The sequence below is a fragment of the Lithobates pipiens genome, unplaced genomic scaffold, assembly GCF_037356315.1.
Source record: "Lithobates pipiens isolate NorthernLeopardFrog02 unplaced genomic scaffold, aLitPip1_a1.2 Scaffold_8, whole genome shotgun sequence".
In the NCBI taxonomy this organism is placed as follows: Eukaryota; Metazoa; Chordata; class Amphibia; order Anura; family Ranidae; genus Lithobates; species Lithobates pipiens.
In genome coordinates this window covers 549,469,330-549,489,999 of record NW_027507903.1, presented here as the reverse complement: position 1 = coordinate 549,489,999, position 20,670 = coordinate 549,469,330, and the positions used below count along the sequence as shown (strand labels likewise).

At 44.0% G+C, this 20,670-nt stretch overlaps 1 protein-coding gene across 2 annotated transcripts in view; it reads right to left on the bottom strand.

Annotated features, from left to right (window-relative positions):
* Positions 1-20,670, bottom strand: part of PIWIL2 (piwi like RNA-mediated gene silencing 2) — a 666,930-nt gene that overhangs the window by 324,254 nt on the left and 322,006 nt on the right. The window contains exon 10 of one of the 2 annotated variants that reach the window (XM_077469839.1): positions 2,003-2,116. The exons of the other annotated variant lie outside the window; for it this stretch is intronic. Within the exon in view, the coding sequence (XP_077325965.1) occupies positions 2,003-2,116 (114 nt within the window). The remainder of the gene's footprint in view (positions 1-2,002; positions 2,117-20,670) is intronic. 2 annotated transcript variants of the gene reach the window in all.

Below are 20,670 nucleotides of genomic sequence, written 5' to 3'. Positions count from 1 at the left end.
CATTTCGCATGGATCCCTCCTGGAGCTCCTTAGAGCACATCTTCACTCGTTACCAACACCTTAGACACTGTCAAAAAAAAAACGGAGATACTCCTGGAAGGAGGAGGGGTTATATAGGGGAGTGAACTTCCTGTATTGGGTATACCAGAGTCCATCACCTGAAGGTGGCCCATAATCCATTAAGTTATTACTTAGGCTCAGTGTCCCACGATGTACGATAAAGAAATTATATTTTGTTTTGTGTGCAAACCAAGGTAAAGATAAACAAAAAGCTTGCATGTTGATCTTTTGTTTGTTTATGGTTGCCTAGGTTTATACATCTAATCGAGGCATGGATACCAGCGATTCTAAAGCGAGGTGTGGGGCTTCGTTTCCGGTTTCCCCATTTACTCTATAGAAGTTATAGTTTTCTTTAGAGCACCACCTACCAGAGTCTAGGCAGCAAAAAAAACTTGACTGTCAAACTTTCTGCTCTATAACAATACTAGATGTCCCTATACTGCAAATGCAGTGAAAACTATTTATAAATACTTTAACCACTTCCCACCCGGCCAATGCGTATATACGGCCGGGTGGGAGCCGCCTGCTCCTGATAGGACGTTTGGGAACGTCATTCAGGAGCAGCGGGATCGCGCGCGCGCGCGCGCCCGCGCAGCGGCGCGATCCCGATGTGCTCGTGTCACCCGGACACGGCACATCTCAGATCGGCAGGAGGGCTCTGTGATTGGCCCTCCTGATCACATGACGGCCGTGTCCAATCACGGCCGTCATGTGATGTAAACAAACAGCCGGTTGCTAGGCAATCGGCTCTCCTCTCCTCACACGGAAGTCACCGCTGAGGAGAAGAGAGCAGATCGCTGCAGCCGGCTGATGATCAGTGAGTATGGGCTGCTTTTTACAGCTTTTTACTCACTGATCATCAGTGTAGTGTACACACACAACACAGTACAAACACAGTCCCCACATATGTCCCCAAAACACACATGTCCCCAAAACATACATGTCCCCAAATAATAAAAACACATGTCCCTAATAATAAAAACATGTCCCCCACATATGTCCCACTAAAATCACATGTCCCAATGATTATCTGCACACATATGTACGTGATCACCTGCACACATATGTACATGATCATTTGCGTACATATGTCCGTGATCACACAAACCAATTATTATACACTTAACGGAATTTTTTTTACCAAAAACATGTAGCAGAATACATTTTGGCTTAAATTTATGACAAAATTTGATTTTATTGGATTTCTTTTCAAATAGAAAAAAGAAAATATAGTTTTTTTTCCAAATTTCCGCTATTTTTGCGCTTATATCGCAAAAAAAAAAAAAAACTGAGTCGTGAATAAATAACACCAAAATAAAGCTCTATTTGTGCGAAAAAAATGATAACAATTTCATTTGGGTACAGTGTAGCATGACCGCGCAATTGTCACTGAAAGAGCGAGAGCGCTGAAAGCTGAAAATTGGGCTGGGAAGGAAGGGGGTGAAAGTGCCCTGTATTGTAGTGGTTAAACATCACAATATAAATCATTACAAATATAAAAAAAATAATGAAATCCCATCAATAAAGTACTCATGTTCACCAATCAGAAATTAAGTGTACGGTTAAGACAGATTGTATACTATAAAACAGCTCCCACCAAATGCATAAAAGCAAGAGATCAATTACAAAAGTCTTTGTATAAGATTTAGTGAGAAGTCCTTATAATGTGCCCATAAATAAAAATACTATATCCACTCTGCGTGATGTGTTCCACACTTGCTCCCCCTCCAAGAAGGTCAAATAGAACTTTGTGGATAACACATCATTCGTAAGCTCAAAATGGATATTCGCTATTCCCTCATGCTCTTGTTCAACTACCCTCTCTTCGGAAGCAAAAAAAAAACCTTAACAGCTCTTATGGGCAGTCCTATCTAAATATAAACCAATCTATGGGTAGTCCTTTACAGATATAAAACATATCTTGCGTAAAAAATTAACTTACATGATGTCAAGTACCGAGTCATTTCGGATAATCTTGTGGGTAATGTCCGCTATAAGAAACAGGCCTCCGTCTGTCCTGCGTATGCTAGCTGCATATCCTGGCCACACCTGCAGTCTACAAATTACTATACATTAGAAAGGAACAAAGAAGCCAATACTTATCAGCAGTCAGTCCAGCTTTATGGTAGGATCTACATAGCAGAATCTTAGTTAAAAAAAATGACTAAAATATTTCTTAGCTATACATTTGAATATATCGGCTTAATGTAAAATAGAATTTCTGACTAACCAGCAAAACCAAAATCTTGGCGTACAGTATGGGACATGGGCTCTTTAAAAGAATTATGGCCAACACATTTTTGGCCATACTTCTCTTCTGGGTCAGAGGACCACCCAAATGACTGATCAGTGGTCAAAATTTACCCAGATGACTGACCAGCAGCTGGCTCTGCCTCTCAGCTCACTGTTGGGAGCCTGAGACAGCCGTTTCCAGCCCTGCCAAAGGCCAGACCTCTAGTGAATGCTGGAGGAGCAGAGCTGAGAGTCGTGATTGAGAGTTAAGGTTCTCTGTTCAGCTGCAGCAATGGACCAATGTAGCTACCACATAGCCGAGTATGTATGTTTGTTTTTTTATCACCCACACTTCTCCTTTAAGCATTATGACTGGGTAATATGAAGCTACATTTAGGTGTTTGAATACTAGCAAAGAAAGAAGGCTGCTGGGACACCCCCACATAAATCCCTCCCACTCCCAGCAAACCTCATTTTTTAAGAGCAGAGGGAAGACCCTGTACGGTACTCCAAAGAGTGTATTTTACGGGTAAGCAGAAAATCTATTTTCCAAGTAGTACAGTACATAACACTAGCGTTTTTTTTAATTATGACTAGGATATGCAAAAGTAGTCCAACTGAGGGTGGGCAACACAGTAAACAAAGCCAACAAACAGTAAACAAACTGGTCAAGAAGGCTTGACAGACACAGATCAGTCTAACACCTGACAACTGAAACTGCCATCAGGAAGCATGAACATATGCCTAGTGATTGGAGGGTTTAGGCTGGTCACTCCTGCAACCTCCTCTTTTAAGATAACACAATGGACACAAACCACCACTCCCTCCAATGGTAACACTCTCGACCTCTTATTCTCCCATTGCTTCACTCCCTGCAATCTCTCTAACATACCCTTTCCCCTCTCTGATCACAACCTTATCCGTTTCACTCGCTCCTTGTCTCCTACATCCCATGCTGCCAACCCACAAACCACTACCCGCAGAAACTTTCGCAACCTCAACCCTTCCCTTCTTCACTCTGCTACTGATGCCCTTTATGACAAAATCGCACCACTGTCCTGCCCAGACCTAACCACTTCCATCTACAACACGCGGTCATCCTCCCTAGAGGTACTTGCTCCTCTTTCTACATGCAGAACAAGGCCTCATCTGCCACAACCCTGGTAAACAGATGACACCAAAAGTCTCAAGAGACACAGCCGTGCTTTTGAGCGAGCATAGCGTAAATCTAAATCCCTGCAAGACTTTTACCTCTACAAATCTGCCCTTCTCAAATGTAGCTCCTGCCTCCACACTGCTAAAAAAAACCCTATTACAACACTCTCATCAAAACCCTCTCATCCAAACCTTGTCACCTCTTTTCTACCCTTAATTCCTTACTTCACCCCCCATTGGCCCCACCCACCAACTTGCTTACCGCTCAACAGATTACCAATCATTTCAATAGCAAAATCGACAATTCACAATGAGATATCCAGTATTCAACTTCCTCCCCTACCCAAAAGGTCCAACACCCCACTCAATACTCTCCTCTTTTTGCCCAGTTACCACAGATGAAGTTAATAAACTCCCCTCCATGGCCCACCTCACTACCTGTTCCCTGGATCCTGTTCCCTCACAATTACTGCGACCACCTTCCCACTCTATCCTCAATTCCCTAACCCACATCTTCAATCTCTCCCTCTCCTTCGGCACCTTTCCTTCCCTGCTCAAACATGCACTGGTTACCCCCATACTCAAAAATACCCTCACTAGACCCCACCTGTTTGAACAACTTAAGACCCATCTCGCTGCTCTTGTTTGCCTCCAAGCTCATCGAACGCCTTGTCCATGGTCAAATGAGTCGCTACCTCATGGACAACAACCTTTTCAACCCCCTACAGTCTGGCTTCGGCCCACAACATTCTACTGAAACTGCCCTACTAAAACTCACCAATGACCTACTAACTGCTAAAACCAACACCCACTACTCCATACTCATACTTTTAGACCTCTCCGTTGCCTTTGACACAGCTGACCACTTGCTCCTCCTCAACAAATTAGACTCCCTTGGCCTCCACGATTTTACTTTATCATGGCTCTCCTCCTACCTATCTCAGCGCACTTTCGACTTAATATATTTTTATTGATAGTTTTTCAAATATAAATAACAATATTATAGATTATACAAAACGGCTTACATAGCAGGTTGAATATTACAATAATATATCTATAACCCGCCTACATATTAATACCAGCCCTCTCTCCAGCTGGAATGTTTCAGAGAATTCGGTGCCCATCTTGATTTTGGCCCTAGGTCTATTATACAGTAGTTTTACCCACTGGATAAATAAGGGGCCAAAGCCAAACCTCTCTAACACCTTCCACAAATAGCCCCATTCCAGGCTGTCGAAGGCCTTAGTGGCATCTAGTGCTAAAATAGCTCCCAATCCCTCATTGTCTCTGGGTATTTGAATATTGAGGAAGACTCTTCTGATGTTAGCGCTAGTTGACCTACCCGGGATAAATCCCGACTGGTCTGGGTGTATTAATTTGTGGATATATGTGTTTAACCGAGTTGCTAGTGCCTTGGCTAGTATTTTAATATCCGAGCATAGCAGTGATATCGGCCGGTATGATGGGACTTCCTGGGAATCCTTCCCCTCCTTCAGAGTTAAGATAATATTGGCCTCTAGCATCGAGGCAGGAAGTTCACCCGCTTACAATGCATAGTTCAATGTCGCCAAAAGTTCCGGCAGTAGCACCTCCCCATAGCGTTTGTAGATTTCTACTGGTAAGCCATCTGGCCCTGGAGATTTATCGTTAGGCATTGCAGCTACTGCATTTTTTAACTCCTCCAGCGTGAGCGGTGACATGAGGGATAATTTGTCCTCTATTGATAATGTTGGAATTGCTGTCTGAAGTAAGAAGTCAGTGGCTAGATTACCTCGTCCCTGGATGGCGGATTTATATAAGTTTTTATAGTAATCCTGGAGTACCCTCATGATCGCAGGGGGGCTAGAAACTAGGTCTCCTTTTGGGGTCTTAATTACCTGAGCTACTGTTGGCGCTCCATTAGTTTGGACCAAAAGGGAGAGGGCTCTACCCACCCTCTCTCCTTCGCCAAAGTAGTGCTGGCGCTGGAATATCCGCCTATTCTCTGCTTTTTTTAGAAGAGACATTTTATAGACTTGTTGACTAGCCAACCATTCTTGCTGGCTTGCAGTCGATGGGGCTACTATATATGCTTGCTCCGCCTGAGTAACTGTTTCTTATTGCTAGGTCCTGTTCTCGGGCTTTCTTCTTGATTATTGCGACTTGTTGTATTAATGTACCCCTGATATAGGCTTTTAGGGAATCCCAGACTATACCCGGAGGGGCTGAGCCCCTATTTATTTGAAGAAATTCCCCTATCTTATCCTGAGAGGGACTTGAGCCGCCCATTAGTACCAACCAGCCAGGATTTATCCTCCACTCCCTTAGACCTGTTCTAGCACCCAAAAGCACTGTCATGGACAGGGGGGAATGGTCTGAGACCCCTCTTGCCCCATATTCTATATCCTGTACTACCTCCGCAGCTTCTTTATTCCCCAGTACCATGTCAATTCTTGATAATGTGCAATAGGTACTGGAGAAGCAAGAGTACTGCCTTGCTTGAGGATGACGTATTCGCCATAGGTCATTTAGTCCTATTTCGGAGACAAACCCCTGCAAATGCCCTATTCTAACCCCCGCTGGTGCAGGAAATCTGTCCATATGCGAGTCCATCGTTTCATTGAAATCGCCTGCTACTATCCATGGGACACCCGGCTTATCTAGGCAAAACGTCAGTAATTTAAACATTACCTCCAACTTGAAGGGAGGGGGTATATAAATATTGGCTAAGATATATTGCTGCCCGCACACCAGGCCATATAGGAAAACAAATCTCCCCTCTTTGTCAATAGAGGACTCCTTACACAGAAAATGCGTGCCCCTCTTAACAAAAACACTCACCCCTCTAGAGTATGATGTATGAAAGGAGTGGTAGTATGCCGAGAACTTCCGATTGTTTAACAGTGGGGCTGTGCTAAGGGTTAGATGCGTCTCTTGGAGAAAAAGCAAACCAGGGCCTCCCCTCGCTGTTTCCATCATGACTGCTGCCCTCTTTTTTGGGTCACCCAACCCCATCTCAGCGCACTTTCAGTGTCACTTACAAATCCATCTCCTCCGCTCCCCTTCCTCTTTCTGTTGGGGTACCCCAAGGTTACGTCCTTGGGCCCCTCCTATTCTCGCTCTATACCTTTTCCTGGGCCAGTTGATAAACTCCCATGGTTTCCAATACCACCTTTATGCCGACGACACCCAGATCTATTTCTTCACTCAACTCACCCCCTCGATCTCCTCACAGATCTCAAACTTATTGAATGACATATCAGTATGGATGTCAAACCACTTCCTCAAACGCAATCTTTCTAAAACTGAGCTTCTTATATTTCCTCCTTCACGATCCCCCCCCCCCCGTGACTTCACCATTAACACCACCACAACCATTAGTCCCTTCACACATGCCAGGGTCCTGGGTGTAATCCTCGACTCTGACCTCTCCTTCAGCCCCCATATCCAATCACTGGCTAAATCCTGCCGCCTTCACATCTGCAATATCTCCAGAATTCGACCCTTCCTGACAAATGACACCACAAAGCAACTCGTTATCTCTTTCATTACTTCCCGCCTTGACTGCTGCAACTCTCTCCTTAATGGCCTACCCTTAAGCAGGCTATCCCCCCCCCCCCCCAAGTCTATTATGAATGCTGCTGCTAGACTAATACACCTCACTAATCGATCCGTGACTACCGCCCTTCTCTGCCAATTCCTTCTTTGGTTTCCCCTACCCCACCGTGTAAAAATCAAAATGCTAACCATAACATACAAAGCCATTCACAACATCACCCCCATCTACATCACCAACCTCATCTGCAGATATCGCCCAAATCGTCCCCTCCGCTCTTCCCAGGACCTCCTACTTTCTAGCTCCATTGTTCCGTCCTCCCATGCTCGCCTTAAAGACTTCTCCAGAGCCTCTCCCATTCTCTGGAACTCCCTGCCCCAGTCTGTCCGATCAGCCCCTACCCTGTGCACCTTTATGAGATCCCTGAAAACTCATTTAAATCAGGGAAGCCTATCCCACACCCACCTAACAACTGTCCCTGAGCCACCCCCACATCAAATCATTCTCTGAAGCTATTACCTTTTGTACCACCACCCCTTCCTTTAGAATGAAAGTTCTACGAGCAGGGCCCTCCTGTAGCTTTTGTAATGAACTGTACTGTAATTGTGTTGTAACCCCATACATTGTAAAGCACTGCGTAAACTGTTGGCGCTATATAAATTGTGTATAATAATAATAATAGTGAAACTTAAAAAAAACGCATGAGCAGAAGCCCAGGTGGCAAATGTGCAAATCTGAAAAAAGGCTGCGTGATGCTGAAAAGTCAATGCAAAAGTGACAGATCTGGCACAGTGTGCTTCAACAGGTAAAAGTGGAATACAATCCTTCAGATTATAGCTCAGCAAGAAGCAGGGGAACCCAGTGAATACCCTAAAGAAGAATGGGGAATCCGACTGCCCAAAAGAGGAAGTAGCTTGGAGGTAAAGTCTAAGGACTGTTTCACACTGAGGCGCTTGTAAACTGTCAGTAAAACATTGAGCACTTTTGAAGCGTTTTTGAAGAGATTTCCATTTATTTCAATGGAGAGGGGCGTTATTTCACCACCCTGCCAACGCACTGCCCCAGTGTGAAAGCATTCATTGATTTTAATAAGTTTTTCGTGAGCTTTTCAGGCGCTTTTTTTAGCGTGAAAGCGCCTGAAAAGCGCCAGTGTGTGAAAGGGGTCTTAGAGAGTGAAAAAAAAATCCATAGGATGTTTCAGAGCAGGAATTAAAGAAAATGTCCTGGTTAAGGCAAAAAGTAAGCAGAGACCACCTTTGTGAGAAAGGAATCAATAGGCTTTTAAAAAAAAAAAAAAGAAAAAAAAAAAAAAAAACAACTTGTGCCTGAGCAACACTAAAGCCAGATATACAAGGGCCAAATGTTGGGAGACATTTGGCGGTTCAAAACAAAACAAATCACACAGCCGACCGGCTTCGGTCGTTGAGCATGCTGAAAAACCAGCAGCTGCAGCCAACTGACTCCCAATCAGTGCTTTCAGACAATGGCGGACAACAATGATTGGAGTGTTCTGGCGGGGGGGTCCCCCTGTTAGAACACAACAGCTTAGCGGGGGAAATCCATCTACTGTCGGATGGTTAGTACAGCAGCTCCAACAAGAGCTGTCAAGTTTTTTTTTTTTGATTAAAAAAAAAACTGTCAGCATTTACCAGGCTTTAGGGTGCATTCCCACTGTAGTTGAACTGAACAATGCCCAAGTTAGATTGCTCCCCCTCCTTATTGGTTTACACTCACAAGTTTTGCCAGACACACTTGCATAATCACCTCTGCCAACCAGATCACAGTGATCGTACTTCTATAATCAGGCATGTTTTCCACTCACACTGAAGCAACAGCACTGAACCACAAGTGAACCAAGCCTGGCACCACCTCTTCAAGTAGTCCCGGGCATGATGCACTCTTAACCATTCAAAATCACGGGTCATAGCACTCTCGCTACACAAAGGAACTTGACCAAGGGTGAGCAGTTCCCAAGTTTAATTAAAACTGTCAGGGTGAGTGTAGCCCAAGAAAGGCTCCTTACAAGAAAAGGCCGCCAACTCAGAGACCCTCTGCACATAGGTATTGGCAAAAAAAAAGTTAGACAGGGGAATATTCTAGGTTCAAAAGCAACTTGTGAAGAACTGAGAGCACCAGACAGGTTCTGTTGGAACACAAAGGCGTATAGGGGCAGAACGGTGTGCTATGCCCTGGGTAAAGGCCCTAAGGAGTGCAAGGCTAACAGTCTAAAAATAAGAAAAACCAAGGCCAAGATTTGTACTTGAAAGGCATTTTAAAACCAACATGCTGATTCACACTAAGTTGATGAAAAGATAGAACTGTTCTATGGAGTACTTTCTAGGAAGAATGTTCCTTTACTAGTACCAACTGAAACAGGCCTTCCGAGTAGGATTTACGAAAAAAAAGTCAGTGCCTCAGAACTAAGTGTTCAACAGCCATGTCATTAACACCAGTGACCCAAAAGAAGAATGGAAAATATGATCTTGGGACAGAAAGCCTGGACGATCTGTGTCTGAGAACCACGTACTCCTAAACCAACTGGGTACCATGAGACTCACCGAAATGTCCTCCATCTGGATCCTGCATAACAGAGGAAACAAGAATCTGAAGGGGCAGTAAGGTGTAAAATAATGTGAACGTCAGACGACCAAGCTCCATGGATGTCAGACTGCTCCCCAATTCGAGAGGTTGGCATCCACCAATGCAAGAACCTTGCAAATCTGTGGACTTCCTAACTCCAGAGCTGGGACAGAAATCCAAATCCACCATTTTAATCTGGCCTTAGGGGATCAAACACAGGGGGTATTGAAAAGGTAAAAGGTCTGTTTGTGCCGGAATGCTGAGTTTCAATGGTGTGGCGTGAGACTGGGAGTACAGCCCTGCCTAATTGCCCAGATATGAGATTAAAGGAAAAGAATTGTCCTGAAGCAAGAAGACTATGGATAGAACAACAAACAACTGGTATTGCAGCTGGTCAACAGCAAAGCGCAGAAAGATAGCAATGCATAGGTAAGCATCCTAGATATTTACTGAGGCCAGAAAATCCCCCAGGAAAGGGGAGGCAATAACTAACCTGGCAGGTTTTGCACATGTAGGAAAAACATAAGTCTTAAAATTCAGAAATTCAGAATAGGCAGAACTCCATTGTTCCTTTTGGCAACTTGAAAAGTTAAGAATAGAAATCTTGAAAATGTTCTTCTGTGGGTACAGGAATAATGACCCTTTGAAACAAGAACTGATGGGCAGCAGCAAGCAGATCAGCCAGCCAAGATTGAGAAGAAGGTAAGTTTGACAACATAATGCAAAAAGGAAGAAGAGTGCTAAACTCCAGTTTGTAGCCACTGGAAGTGACATTCTAGACCTAGGCATCTAAAATTTTCGAGGACCAGTAAGCCCACAGACATTTTCCACTCCTAAAATTGGGGGCACCAAATCACTTAGAAGAGACCTTGGAACAAGTCCTAGCTAGTTTGCAGATCTGTCTTCTCAGAAAAGTATTTTCAAATTTTAAACTTTGCATCGGAAGACTAGGAGGGATGAATAACCTACCAGTAGAAGCACGAGCCTTCTTTTTCTAGGGCAGGAGAGTAATCTTAGCCCCTGTGATCTCCTTAGTGTCCTTATCCAAAGACAGACCAAACAGGTTTGCATTTAAAGGCTAAACGCACAAGGTGTTTCTTGCATGGGAGCTCAGCTGACAAGCATTTAACCACTTCCCGACCGCCGCACGACGATGTACGTCGACAGAATGGCACGGGCAGGCATATTGGCGTACATGTACGTCCCTGCCTTCCCCCGGTGCCCGCGGCGGTCGGTATTCGTTCGGGAGTGATCCCGGACGAGGGGACGGCCATTTATTCATGGCCACCCCCTCGCGATCGCTCCCGACGAATGAAAATGCTCCGTGACATCACTTCCTCTCCTGTAATGTAATCACATGAGAGGAAGTGATGTAATCTCTCCTCCGTGTCGGTATTTTTCGTTCCGGCACCGAGGAGAGAGGATCGGTGAGTTGCACCAACACGACACTTCACAGTAGAACATGCCAGGCACACACACCCCCCCGATCACCCCCCCAATTACCCCTGCCCCCCAGTCACAGTGACACCAATGTCATTTTATTTTTATTTATTTATTTTTTTGCATTGGTGTCATTTGTGACTGTAATAACTGTTAGGGCAGTTAGGGTTAGCCCCCTTTAGTTCTAATGTACCCCCCTAACCCCCCCAATAAAGGTTTAACCCCGTGATCACCCCCCGTCGCCAGTGTCACTAAGGCTGGGTTCACATTGCAGCGGTTTATGAGAACGAATGTGATTCGCACCGCACTGCAGTGCAAATCACATCCGATCTCTGTGCGATTCGAGTTCAGCCATTCGCCGCACCCGCCACACCCGCCGCAAATTCGCACGGGACCCTTTTTTTGGTCCGCAGCAGAATCGGATCGCATGGGTGTTCACACCATGCGATCCGAGTTTGCAGATCGCACTGCGATATGCGAACTGATCTGGGGGTGTCATTAACATTTCACTGACACTCCCAGCAGTTCGCATAGGGCAGTGTGAACTGCCGCCGGGAGGCATGCGATGCGGGAACCCGCCGCGGATTCGTGGCGTTCCCGCATCACTCCAGTGTGAACCCAGCCTAATAAGCGATCGTTTTTCTGATCGCTGTATTAGTGTCACAGGTGACGCTAGTTAGGCAGGTAGGTATTTAGGTTCGCCGCAGCTTTTTATAGCGCCAGGGACCCCCATATACTACCGCATAAAGCCCCCTGATTGCCCCCTAGTTAACCCTTTCACCAGTGATCACCATATAACTGTTACAGGTGACGCTGGTTGGTTAGTTATTTTTTTATAGTTTCAGGGCACCCGCCATTTATTACCTAGTCTCACTAGTGTACCCCTAAATTTAGGGGTGTCTACTTTCCAAAATGGGGTCATTTGGGGGGGGTTTGTGCCATCTTGGCATTTTATGGCCTTCAAAACTGTAACGCCCTTAGAAAGCCTGAAGGCGGTGCTTGGTTTTCAGGGCCCCGTACGCGTAATATTCCATGGACTCAACATGCCTCTCAGCAAATAGCTTGGGGTGTCTACTTTCTAAAATGGGGTCATTTGTGGGGTTTTTGTGCCATCTTGGCATTTTATGGCCTTCAAAACTGTAATAGGTAGTGAGAAGTGAAATCAAAAATTTACGCCCTTAGAAAGCCTGAAGGCGGTGCTTGGTTTTCGGGGCCCCGTACGCGGCTAGGCTCCCAAAAAGTCCCACATATGTGGTATCCCCGTACTCAGGAGAAGCAGCAGAATTTATTTTGGGGTGTCATTTCACATATGCCCATAGCATGTGTGAGCAATATATCATTTAGTGACAACTTTGTGTAAAAAAAAAATTTTTTTTTGTCATTATTCAATCGCTTGAGGCAAAAAAATAAAATATTCAATGGGCTCAACATGCCACTTATCAATTTCCTTAGGGGGTCTACTTTCCAAAATGGGGTCATTTGGGGGGGTTTTGTACTGCCCTGCCATTTTAGCACCTCAAGAAATGAGATAGGCAGTCGTAAACTAAAAGCTGCGTAAATTCCAGAAAACGTACCTTAGTTTGTAGATGTGACAACTTTTGCGCAAACCAATAAATATACAATTATTGACTTTTTTTTTACCAAAGACATGTGGCTGAATACATTTTGGCCTAAATGTATGACTAAAATTGAGTTTATTGGATTTTTCTAATAACAAAAAGTAGGAAATATCATTTTTTTTCAAAATTTGCGGTCTTTTTACGTTTATATCGCAAAAAATGAAAAATCGCAGAGGCAATCAAATACCATCAAAAGAAAGCTCTATTTGTGGGAAGAAAAGGACGCAAATTTTGTTTGGGTACAACATTGCATGACCGCGCAATTACCAGTTAAAGCAGCGCAGTGCCAAATTGTAAAAAGACCTCTGGTCATTTACCAGCAAAATGGTCCGGTCTGAAAGTGGTTAAGCCAAAGAATCCTGTGCATATGAAGAGAAAACTCACCCTGGAGATCTGAAAAAATAGGATTTTTAAAACGGCTTACCTATAAAATCCTTTTTATTTTGGAGTACATCATATGACACAGTCTTAAGTAATTAGTTGGTGGGCTATGGGCCTATCTTCAGTTGCAGACACTGGTATAACCAATACAGGAAGTTGACTCCCCTATATAACGCCTCCTCCTTCCAGGAGTACCTCAGTTTTTGTAGCAAAGCAATATAAGTAATATACTCTCACCCCATAAAACAGAGGGGTGGGAGCTCTGTGTCCTATGATGTACTCCAAGAAAAGGATTTTACAGGTAAGCCGTTTTAAAAATCCTATTTTTTTATCGTACATAATAGGACACAGAGCCTCAAGTAATTACTTGGTGGGATGTCCCATAAAAATGCTACTTGTGGGGAGGGAGACACAAGCCATAGGTTAACCCCCAGACCTGAGGACTTTATACTGCTGCCGGCAGCAAACTGCGCCCGAAGGCAATATCCTCATTCCATCTAACATCCACACTAAAATTTTGCAAATGTATGTAATGAAGACCAAGTCGCGGCCTAGCAGATTTGAGACATGGAGGCCTGGTGACGCACTGCCCATGAAGCACCAACCGCTCTGGTAGAGTGCACCTTAACTTGAAAAGGAGGAATCTTTCCATTTAAATCAAAAGTTTGATTTATAACTTGCCAAATCCACTTAGGACAGGCAGCGTCAAAATCCACTGTGGCTTTCTTAGGACCCTCTGGAAGAATAAATAAGACGTCAGTCTTACAAATCTGAGCAGTTTTCTTCAAATAGATCTTCACTGCTCTCACTACATGAAGACAACGTAGTGAATTTTCTTCCCTGGAACATGGTCTTGGTAAAAAGGACAGTACAAGATCTTCATTCAGCTGAAAGCCTGACCGAGGGCATAACACCACTCTATCCTCATGAATAACCAAATATTGCTTTTTACAAGAAAGAGCAGCCAATTCTGACACCCTCCTTGCTGAGGATATAGCAACCAAAAACACCAGCTTCCTTGTCAAAAGGACTAAAAGAATATGCTGTAACGGTTTAAATGGCTGTTTTTGTAACACAGACAAAACTAAATTTAAGTACCAAGGGCTTAATGGTGATTTAACTGGGAGGATTAATCCACAGTACTCCTTGCATGAAACCCAAAACTAAAGAATGCGTAGCAATCGGACTTAGAAATAAAATTAAGAAGGCTGAGACTTGGCCCTTAACCCTTTCATGACTAAGCCTATTTTTGGAATTTGGTGTTTACAAGTTAAAATCCATATTTTTTGCTAGAAAATTACTTGGAACCCCCAAACATTATATATATTTTTTTAGCAGAGGCTCTAGAGAATAAAACGGCGATTGTTGCAATATTTTATGTCACACGGTATTTGCGCAGTGGTGTTTTAAACGCAACTTTTTGGGAAAAGGGACACTTTCATGAATAAAAAAAAAAACAACAGTAAAATTAGCCCAATTTTTTTGCGAAATGTGAAAGATAATGTTACGCCGAGTAAATAGATACCAAACATGTCACACTTTATAATTGCGCGCACTTGTAGATTGACGACAAAGTACGGTACCTAAAAATCTCAATAGGCGTCGCTTTAAAAAAAATTTACGGTTACCAGGTTAGCGTTACAGAGGAGGTCTACTGCTAGAATTATTGCTCTCGCTCTGACGATCGCGGCGATACCTCACATGTGTGATTTGAACACCGTTTACATACGCGGGCGCGACTTCCGTATGCGTTTTCTTTGCTTCGCGAGCTCGCGGGGACGGCGGGCGCTTTGAAAAATTTTTTTTTATTTTTTTATTTATTTTATTTATTTTTAAATGACTAAATTGTTTAAAAAAAAAAAAAAAAAATTTGATCACTTTTATTGCTGTCACAAGGAATGTAAACATCCCTTGTGACAGTAATAGGTAGTGACAGGTACTCTTTATGGAGGGATCGGGGGTCTAAAAGACCCCCCACCCCTCCTTTACACTTCAATGTATTCAGATCGCCGAAAACGGCGATTCTGAATACCGGATATTTTTTTTAAACCGGCGCCATTGGCAGCCGAGTAAACGGGAAGTGACGTCATGACGTCGCTTCCGTGTTTACGATGAGGAGACTGGAACGAAGCCGATTACGGCTTCGTTCCAGTTCCTCCCCAGCAGCCAGAGCCGACGGATCTCTAATCGGTGCTCCCGATCGAGCGGGAGCACCGGTAACAGCGGCGAGAGGCGGCGGGAGGGGGGGACGTCCCCTCCCGCTCCTCCGGCATAACAGCCGAGCGGCTTTTAGCCGCATCGGTTGTTATGCCTGGATAGCCAATCGCCTGCTGTAAAAAACGGTACCGGGATGATGCTTGCAGGTGCGGGCATCATCCCGGTATACCCCCCGGAAGCCGAGTACGCAGATGTGCGTACGCTCGGCGGGAAAGGGTTAATAGTAATCAGGGCCAACTTCATCTCTACGCCTAACTGTAGAAAGGCAAGAATTCTGCCTATATCTTCAAGGGTGCCAACCCTTGGATTCACACCAGGAAACATAAGCTTCCCAGACTCAATAATATATAGCTCTAGAAGCTGGCTTCCTAGCATTAATCAAAGTAGAGATAACTGACCTGAAAAGTACAAGTTTTTTTCCAGAATGTGGGTCTCAATAGCCAAGCCGTTAAATTTAGCATTCGAAAACTAGGATGGAATATCAGCCCCTGAGATAGCAAGTCTGGCCTTAGTGGGAGGGGCCATGGACCCTCTTTACCATCTCTGTGTTCCATGACCTTCTGGGCCATGCTGGTGCTATCAGTATTACCGACTTTCTTTCCAGTTTGATCCGGCAAAGAAGCCGAGGCAGCAACCGGATCGGAGGAAAAGCATAGATCAGTGAAAACTGATCCCACAGGGTCACCAACACATCTATTCCGTATGCAAGTGGGTCCCTTGTCCCGGACACAAAGATGACTAGCTTTGTGGTGAATCTGGACGCTAGAAGATCTACGTCCGGAGTCCCCATCTTTGGCAAACAGCTCAAAACACTTGGGGGTGAAGAGACCATTCCCCTGGGAATAACTGCTGGTGACAGATAGTCCGCCTGCCAACTCTCTACTCCCAGAATGAAAACTGTCGATGGGCAGAGGAGAATGTCCAGTGCCTAAGTTAGAATCTGGTTCACCTATCTCTGAGCTGAGAGACTTCTGCCCCCTTGGTGATATATGCCACAGCCGTGGCATTGTCGGATTGGATCCCGACAGAAAAATTCTTTAACCTGGAGGTCCAGGTCTTGAGAGCCAGATACACTGCCAAAATCTCTAGGATGTTAATGGGGTAAGGTTCTTTCGGTTCCTGATCATCATCATCCTTGGACAGTCGTCCTCTCTAGTACTGCTCCCCAGCCTGAAAGGCTGGCATCTGTCGCTACTACCTTCCAGATAATTGGTCTGAAGATTTTTCCCTTCAGCAAGTTTCGGGATCGTAACCACCAACTGAGGCTTTGGGACACTCTTGGGGACACTCTTGGGGACAGCCGCATTGGCAAGTGCAAAGCTTGAATCGTCTTGTTCCAAGCAGACAGGATACTGCTTTGAAACAGTTTCGAATGGAATTGGGCATAGGGAACTGCTTAGAATGAAGCTACCATCTTCCCTAAAAATCTCATGCACAGGCGAATTGAAGGATTTATTCTTAACCTGATCATCCTTACTAGCTCCTGTATTGAGCTGATCTTTGCAGGAGGCAAGAACACCCTCTTCTGGGCTGTGTCTGTGATCATGCCTAGATACCCAAGCCTCTTTAGTGGCTTTAAGGAGGACTTTAGGTTGAGAATCCAACCCAAACTTTTCCGGTAGCTGCTTGTAATGGCTACACCTCGTCTTAAGTGAGCCAGTGACTGGTCTATTAGCAATAGATCGTCTAAGTAAGCCAAGACAGTTATGCCATGTGCCCTTAATCTGGCTAGAGGTGGGGCTAGTACCTTATGAATACCCAAGGTGCTGTAGCAAGCCCGAAGGGCAAGGCTACAAAATCAAAATGATTGTTTTCTACCTCGAAACACAAACTTCTGGTGAGGAGGGAATACAGGGACATGCAGATATGAAGCTCTGATGTTGATGGATGCCAGAAGTTCTCCTCCTTGTAGGATAGAAACGACTGACTTGATTGACTCCATGCGAAAGGAACGGATCTTCAGGAAAGGATTTAGATTCCGTAGATCTAGGATTGGTCTAATATCTCCATTTGGTTTTGGGACCGTAAATAGGTTTGAGTAAAACCCCAAACCCTACTCTTCTTTGGGAATCTGTACGATCACCCCTTGAACCAATAATTGGTCCAATGCTTGCAACAGGGATTGCCTTTTGGCTGGATTCCTGGGAATGTTTGCTCTGAGAAAAGGGCTGGTGGAAACTATAAAAATTCTAGCTTGTATTCTAGGGATACAGTGGAGAGAGTCCATCTGTCCTGAATTTCCCTTTGCCAGACTTCTGAGTACCTCAGAAGTCTTCCCCCCACCTTGATGAGGGGAGATGCCTCTTCATGACAAGGCCATGGTATTCTGCTTTGCAGACTTGAAGCCCCAGGTCCTCCTCTGTGACTGGGTTTGACCCTGAGATCTTCCCGTAGGGTCTGACAGTGAAGGGCGTCGCCCCTGCCTAGAGGAGGATGCCGTTGGTGCTGGGGAAAAGGTCTGTTTAAACGAAGGATGTTTATATTTTCTTTTAACTGCCAAAAGAGGACTCTTTCCGCTGGAAATAGTTTGAATGTATTTATCCAAACTATCGCCAAAAAGGACGTTCTCCCTTAAAAGGGGAAACCAGTTAGAATGTTTTTACAAGGTATTTCAGCTGACCAACCTTTTAACCAAAGGGTCCTTCGCACGTGTACAAGTACAAGCGCCAGACGTGATGCCTGGTGAATAGTATCCTTTATAGCATCTATGGCAAAGCATAATGCTTTAGGGAGCTCGGCCAACTCCTGAGCTTGTTGTGCAGGGAGCTCTTTGACGTCATCTGTGAACTGGTCCTTTAAGGACTGACAGATGCCTATGGCTGCGATTGCAGAGAGTTATGGTCCCTAAGGAAAAAGAGGATTTTAACAGACCTTCCAACTTTTTATCTGTTGGATGTTTAAGCGTATGTGCATTGTCCATTAGACAAGTTAAACTTTTATTCACATTGGAAATCACAGCGTCCACTGCTGGAACTTTCCATCTTTTAGTGAATTTTTCCTCCATAGGATAGAGATTTGAGAATCTCTTAGGAGGGGAGAAATGCTTATCTGGATGATCTTATTCGGAATAAATACGTTTTTCAAGTAATGCGTGTACGGGAAACGCATGTTAACTCTGTTAGGGGTAGCATGAAAGAAGAGCAGACCATCTCTGTAAGGGTCTGTACTTCAGTTTGTGAAGGTGAAGCTCCAAGTACTGTTTCTTTTGCAGAAGATTAACCAGCTTGTTTTTCTTCCTGATCTGCAGGTAAAACCTTGTCTTGCCTTCACAGTTCTTTTGGACTTTCCACTGACTGTAAAGAATCTAAGGTGGGGGAGGAGGATCTAGGAAGTTTCCTATCTAGAGGTCGACCGATATATCGGCCGGCCGATATATCGGCCGATATTTGCCGTTTTTTTAAATAATCGGCATCGGCCGATTGTGCTGATAAAAAGCCGATTTAGAACTACAGCGGGACTTTGAAATGACTTCTGTATAGAAGTCAGTGTAAGTTGCCTGAGTCGTCATAGAAACCCTTTCCTCCTCTCTGGGCAGGCTGCCAAGAAAAGAACAGAAAGATACAATGTTACACTTGAATGAATGAAGTTATCTCTGTGTGTAGAAGTTCTCAGTTTAACCATTTAAAGACTAAATCTTTTCTGACACTTGTTGCTTACAAGTAAAAATCCTGTATTTTCTGCCAGAATATCACTTAGACCCCCCAAAAATTATATATATATTTTTTTAGCAGAGATCCTAGGGAATAAAATAGTAATGTTGCAATATTTTATGCCACACGGCATTTGCACAGAGGTCTTTCAAATGCATTTTTTTGGGGGAAAAAACACACTATTTAAAAAATAAAAATAAAATAAAAACAGTAAAGTTAGCCCACTTTTTTTTTTTTTTTTTTGTCCAAAAGTTTTAACTACCTGTTTTTATTTAATATATAGGTTTTTTTTTTTTTTTTTTTTTTTTATCTAAATCATACATACAAGTAAACTGATTGGAGGTTTTGTTTTGTTTAATGTTTAAATGTAAGAAATTTTCTGTATCACTTATGAAGACTGCTTTCATACTGGAGCGGGCAGGCGTTGATGGTAAAACGCAAGTTTTAGCGGCTCTTTACCATCATTTTAGCGGTGCTATTTGGCTGCTAGTGGGGCACATCTAACCCAGCTAGCGGCCAAGGAAGAGGTTAAATGCGCCCATGAAGCACAGCTGCCAAATCGCATTGCATGCGCTTCGGCAGTGGTGCCCATTCATATCAATGGGCAGGAGTGGTGGAGGAGCGGTATACACCACTCCAAATGTGCTGCTTGCAGGACTTTTTTTTTTTAAGATCCTGCCAGAGCATCGCCTCGGTGTGAAAGCACTCTGTCTTTCACACAGACTGCAGGGGAGCCATTTTGCAGGCACTTTACAGGCGCTATTTTTAGCCCAAAAGCGCCTGAAAAACGCCCCAGTGGGAAAGGTGTGTTAGATCAAGGGGGATTAAAAAAAAAATAATATAATAAAAAAGGAAAAAAATAAATAAATAAAATAAAATCGGCCTAACATATCGGCCCAAAAAAATCGGCATCATATATCGGCTGCCATGATTTCTAAATATTGGCATCGGCATCGGCCAGAGAAAAACCCATATCGGTCGACCTCTATTCCTATCCACTTTGGTGGATGATGCGATTAAAGTCGCTAATCTTCCTTCTAAGTCCTGCAGGTCAGAGGAAAGTGCTACTTCAGTCATGTATACAGATTTGCACCACCACTAGCTTCCAATGACTCAGCCAGACTTGCCATGGCTGATCTCTCCGAAGAGGAAGACATTATGGAGGCATGACTGGGGTTCCCAGTGCCTGGGGGTGACACCTTAGGTACCTTTACAGTAGGCCTAGAAGACATAATCCTAAGCACAAAAGCAAAGGTACACACAATATCTGCTAAAAATTGTTTTAGCCAAACAATGCATGCCAACAACAGTTCTTTTCCTGTACTGGAAATGCCTGTTTTACACCCTTGCGTGCCCCGCGCTTAAATGTCTCTTAGTACATCAGACTCCTCTCTTCAGTGGAAGGCTTCCCTGTAACAGAGAGTGCTTTAACCACTTCAATACCAGGCCTATTCTGGCAATCCTCTCCTACATGTAAAAATTATAATTTGTTTGCTAGAAAATTACTCAGAACCCCCAAACATTATATATTTTATTTTAGCAGACACCCTAGGGAATAAAATGGCGGTCACTTTTTATCTCACACAGTATTTGCGCAACAATTTTTGGAACGCATTTTTTTTGGGAAAAAAAAAGAAAATTTTCATGATTTAAAAAATAACAAAACAGTAAAGTTAGCTCAATTTGTATAATGTGAAAGCTGATGTTACGCCAAGTAAATAGATACCCAACATGTCACGCTTTAAAATTGTGCACACTCATGGAATGACGCCAAACTTCAGTACTTAAAAATCTCCATAGG